This window comes from Phragmites australis, chromosome 15 (assembly GCF_958298935.1).
Source record: "Phragmites australis chromosome 15, lpPhrAust1.1, whole genome shotgun sequence".
Lineage (NCBI taxonomy): Eukaryota > Viridiplantae > Streptophyta > Magnoliopsida > Poales > Poaceae > Phragmites > Phragmites australis.
This window is the reverse complement of record NC_084935.1, coordinates 26,808,687-26,813,806: the sequence shown is the minus strand read 5'-3', so window position 1 is coordinate 26,813,806 and position 5,120 is coordinate 26,808,687. Positions and strand designations below refer to the sequence as shown.

The 5,120-nt window shown below is 41.8% G+C and overlaps 1 protein-coding gene across 1 annotated transcript; it reads left to right on the top strand.

The window, feature by feature from the left end:
• The first annotated feature begins 2,296 nt into the window (after positions 1-2,296).
• Positions 2,297-3,838, top strand: LOC133893636 (small ribosomal subunit protein uS11m). Its single transcript, XM_062334717.1, has 3 exons — positions 2,297-2,607; positions 3,003-3,091; positions 3,187-3,838. The coding sequence occupies exons 1-3, from the start codon at positions 2,410-2,412 to the stop codon at positions 3,662-3,664; spliced, it is 765 nt and encodes a 254-aa protein (XP_062190701.1). The 5' UTR covers positions 2,297-2,409; the 3' UTR covers positions 3,665-3,838.
• Positions 3,839-5,120: the final 1,282 nt, after the last annotated feature.

Here is a 5,120-nt window from a genome sequence, read left to right as displayed (position 1 = left end):
TCGGGGAAGCTGCCTGCTGCCAAATCGCAAGAAAGAATAATTTTCTTGAAAGAGAATGACCGGGACTTTATTACTCAACTTGTGCAGGTATTTCGCCCACGTCAATATCAGCTACCAGAGCGTGTGCATGATCATCCCAATAGCAAGGAGAATCCGCATCTAAAATCATACCTAGTTTAGCTAGCTCATGTGCTGCAGAATTGTAGACACCATTACAGAACTTGTGCACGAAAGAATTTTGAATCTCTACTGCGATTTTCTACAGGCTATGCCCATGCATTGCATCACAATGCAGTAGTTTTGCGTGTCTCCTTTGTGGAGAGCCAATGTAATTTATTCAAGGCGGTCGGGTGTTTCAAGTTCGTGGCCCAAGGCCTAACTCCAACTTATCACGTTCGTGTTGGCATATAAACCCCAGTGGGCTGAAAAGCCTAAAACGAACACAAGTATTCGTCACTCTCACAGGCGGCAGTAGTCTAATTCTACTTTTTTTTTTCCGAACAGGTGTTTATTTTTATAATTTTTTATTTTCGAAATATAAAAAAAAGCTACCATATTCAACAGTGGCGGAAGATGCAATAGAGGCCTTGTAATGTTGCTACTGGTGATGCACAACGGCATTGTAATTAAGCTTGTTATGTACCAAGGCATATGAAGTTTATGTTAGGTAAATGCTGTGTTTCTTGTCGCTAAATGTTGCGAACTCTGCAAAGAAGCTGAACTGAGAAGCTCATTTGTGCAAGTTGTGGTTCAGATGACATTTTTATTACGGTGGTACATGGGGTATATTGAATTGTTGGTGAGGCATTGTCTTGGTACCACCTTTTCAATAGAGTGCCTGAAAAGAGTATTTAAGGGACTTTTGAATTTGTTTAAGGGTATATTGAATTTGTTTGAAGCTCGACAATGGTTACAAACTGACTGACAAGTGACCGAAGTAGATAAGGGAAAACAAGATCACGAGGCACCGATTTTTACAAAATCCTTGCGGGAGAAAAAAAAAAACCTACACAACACAAGCACGGCCGCGGCTGCTGGCTGCTGAGTGATGCGTTGCACATCCAGCTCCCCATGGCTTTCAAAGGAAAAAAACTGACTCAGTGGCTACGACCAGTTCACTAGAACTTACAAATGAGGTAAAGACCATACCTAATGGATTCTCTTCACAATTCAGAATCATTTTGCAAAAGAATTTTCGTTCCTTTTAGTGCTCCAATAATTTCTCTTCACGGTTTCCTTCACAAAAGAATTCTTAAGGCCATTCCCTCCAATACGGTATTATTTCTCCTTTCACTTTACAAATCCCTTCGAATGGAAGCTGTTGGAGATAAGAAAAAATAAAAAGAATGTGAATGAGAAAGGGAATCAGAAAGAGAACAAAATAAAGGGAAAATAGTTGAGGATGGTCTAAGGCCAGCTCCTGCAGCTACGGTTTTCAGTGCTACAGTGCACGCCTCTATAGTGATGCGGACGGACGACGCCAGCAAAGCGGCTCTAGCAAAAGCTGTTTTGAGTGCTACAATGATACGGGCGTAGCAAATTTGTAGGAGCTCAGGAGTTGTGGCAACACCGGTCGTAGTGTATGGCTGTGGGCTCGAGGAGAGATGAAAATTAATAGAAGGTAAGAAATATGGTAGCTGCTGGAGATAAAAAAATAAAAAGTATTATAATAGTATTAGAGAATGATGTAATAGTAATATAGGGGGTGGAATTTTAGAGTATATGCTGAAGATAGCCTTATCTAAGTACTTGTATGTTGCAACAAAAATATAAATATTGAACGTAGTAACATTAATCATAAACTCAATATATAAACATGTGGATGCATCATGTGAGCGCCACTAAACAAATACGTCGAGAGCGATACTGTAGTTTGAGTTTAGATGTGATCCGAAAAAGAATGAGAAGATTATCCGCTAATTTTTCTCTTAATTTTTTTACTTATTTTCATTAGTAAAATAAGTCCCATATTTGTAGTCGGTAACGAGGTAAAGAGGCTGAAAGACAAGAATGGATGATAAAAGTGGATAAATAATTTTAATTTTATAGGTTTTATTATAAGGGGAAGAGCAAGTGAAAGATATGATACGAAAACTAACTCATGTTTTATATAGTATAGATACTGAAGAATAATTACTGTTTCAAAATAAATAAATACATAAAGAAAGAAAGAAAAAACTGGACACTATGAGTTAGAAAAGGAGATAATTGGGCCGAAAACAATTGGGCCGAAAAGGAAAAGAAAGCCCATGAGCTGGCGCAGCTGAGGAGGATTAGACCAGGTCCACCCGCCGATTGTTTCTCAAAAAAAAAAAAGGTCCACCCGCCGATCCCCCTCCCCGGCCTCACTCCCGTCTCGCGGAGCCGCCGCACCCAGCGCAACCCTAGATCCGGACCACGCCTCCGGCCATGGCGTCCCGCCGGCTCGTCTCCTCCCTCCTCCGCTCCGCGTCCCGCCTCCGGGCCGCCTCGCCGCCGCGCTGCCCGTCTCCGGCCGGGCACCTCTTCAACCGCGCCGCCGCCTACGCCTCGCCGCTGCGCCTCCCGTCTCCGGCCGGGCACCTCTTCAACAGCGTCGCCGCCTACGCCTCGCCCGCCGCGGCCCAGGTGCGGATAAATACACGGGTGTATGCGCCATGAATAAAGTATCTAGGAGCTTGCAATTTAGATGATAATATCCCCAGGCGCGCTAAATAGTTTCACATGAGTTCCTAATTCCAAGAATATATAGCTTTGCTTCTCGTTATTTTCTGTAAATAATAAAAATGGTTCCTCTCCATGTATATTTCTGTGTAGACACTGCTAGTGTTAGCCACCCAGCTGATTTGTCAGCGGATGGCAAGTGCTGTCAGAGATTTTGCTCAACTCAGATGCTCTACCTCATTTTTTCATTCTCCATGTGGAATATCGATATTACACCTCGTTAATCGTAGAATACCGAGATCACATTGCATCAATCACTGCACATCAGAATTTTAACAAAATCAATTCTGTTCGTCCAGCATTTCCCGCCTTCTGGGTCTAAAACTGCTGCAGATGTGCGTCAAGATACACAGGTCAACATTCACAACACAAATATTGGTGCCACGATGTAAGCAGGCAAATGATATTTCCATGTGCACATATATTCGTCTATTCCATGTTCTGCTGATTGCTCATTCCGCCTCATTCTAACTTGACATAAAGGTCCAAGACAGCCGGTGGAGAGAAATCTTCCAACTTCGGGCTGCCCCTTCCACTAGCTGCTTCGCGGATCTTGAAGGAACATAAACAATCTTCAGTGACAAAGAAGAGGGATTTTGTCCATGTCTTACTGAAGAAAAATAAGACCTTTGTGACTGTGACAGATGCTAGGGGGAATAAAAAGACCGGGGCCTCTGCTGGTTGTTTGGAGGAAAGAAAAGGGCGGTCTCGTCTTTCTCGATATGCTGCTGAAGCAACTGCGGAACATGTCGGGCGATCCGCCAGGAAGATGGGTTTAAGATCCGTTGTCATGAAAGTGAAAGGAGCTACTTTTTTCAAGAAAAAGAAGAAAGTGATCTTGAGCTTTAGAGAAGGTTTTCGAGGTGAAAGAGTAAGAGATCAATCTCCTATCATGTTCATCCACGATGTGACCCAGCTTCCACATAATGGATGCCGACTCCCCAAACAACGCCGGGTTTAGCTCTCAGTGAGCTGGAACTAAAGTTGAGTATGAAGAAGTCGAAGTATTGAAGGTGATCTGAAGCTTTTTTGTAAGCTGCCTGTTGTTGGTCTAGTTGACTTAATATGGACGTGTATAGAGTCTCTTGGCTCTGCTACTTGAGTTGGTTTCTGTATGGATTATGTTACTCGTTAAGACCCGTTTGGCTGGGTTTCGGATTCTCCAATTTTAGTGGCTGATTTTGTTTCCATCGACCACCGCCATCCCCCTCTCTCCCCTTCGCATGCAATTTTCCACTTCTGCTTCCCTAGCTGAACTGATGCTGCCCCTTTTGTTCTTCCCATCATGGGCTTGGGCCACGCAGAGACCAAAGGGCCAGCAAAACCAGAGAGAGAGAGCCCTTGAAACATTAAAATTCATGTATTACTCAACAGTTTGTTACTTATGCTTTAATGTTTTGTTGAATACAAGGGAGGTGTTGGATGCTCCAGCAACTGCAGATGCGAGAGTTGCAAAAACACTTTCGGCATTTAGCTTTTGTAATTTGTGCAATCATGCTATATTTATTAATTTTTCAGACTCGTAATTTTCTATAAACATGCACAATCTGTTGCTTCCTGCTTGACACACTAATAACTTATGCCGTGTCCCATAAAATTTCAGTGCTATTCCCATTTAAAAAATATCTCTGTGCACTAAATCACCATAATAGTATAAGAGTGCCTTGCTTATGTTTCTTATTTGCATGAATCACCACTGTAACTTTTAAGTATGACATTCTGGATATTTTGCTAGTTTGTTACCTTAAAATAGGCACATAATGACTTCAGTTAAAAAAAAACTGTGTTTGAAGTACAAACACAATTGTGCTATGACTGGCATGGGTTGTTCTGACATAAAACGAAACTGCATCTAATTTGAGGGAACATCCTTTGGTGTTTGCAGTCTTTTGTCATTCCAACTTTCTGAATAATCGACTTCTGTTTCCTGGATCTATGCTACATGTGCTTATTTTTATCTCATATAGATATAGAGTACCTAATGTGCCTAAATTAGTCTGAATTCTGAAATGACAAGACACCTGTTATTAAGTCATTCCTCCAAATATTAATGTTTTGTTCACTGGTGCTGCATCAGCTGACACAGAACTTACTGAAGAAATGAAACAAGGAGGTGAAGAAACAAAAAATTGTAGAGAAGAAACGGAAAATGACCAACAAAAGGCTAATGTACAGAGCGAAGATCACCCCCTCCTTGAGTTTGTCCCAATAACACCTCCTTTTGATGTTCCCAGGTTTGCTGATTACATATCTCTCTCCTTGAGCGCACCTCATACCTTTGTTTCTGCATTTTAATAAGTAATAACCGAATAATATTTTTCAGTTCTTTGCTCAAACCGCCAAATTTCTAAGTTCAAAGCCACCAAAACCTTCTAAAGCTCGCAGTGGGAACTCCCGTTTGTCTACTTCAAAAGCTA

What these genes read in the sequence shown, in the direction of transcription:
- LOC133893636 (XM_062334717.1), top strand. Translation starts at nt 2,410, where the DNA reads ATGGCGTCCCGCCGGCTCGTCTCCTCCCTCCTCCGCTCCGCGTCCCGC. An exon ending in CCTCGCCCGCCGCGGCCCAG is followed by an intron (nt 2,608 to 3,002) that starts GTGCGGATAAAT and finishes CTGTTCGTCCAG; the next exon opens with CATTTCCCGCCTTCTGGGTC. An exon ending in ACAAATATTGGTGCCACGAT is followed by an intron (nt 3,092 to 3,186) that starts GTAAGCAGGCAA and finishes CTTGACATAAAG; the next exon opens with GTCCAAGACAGCCGGTGGAG.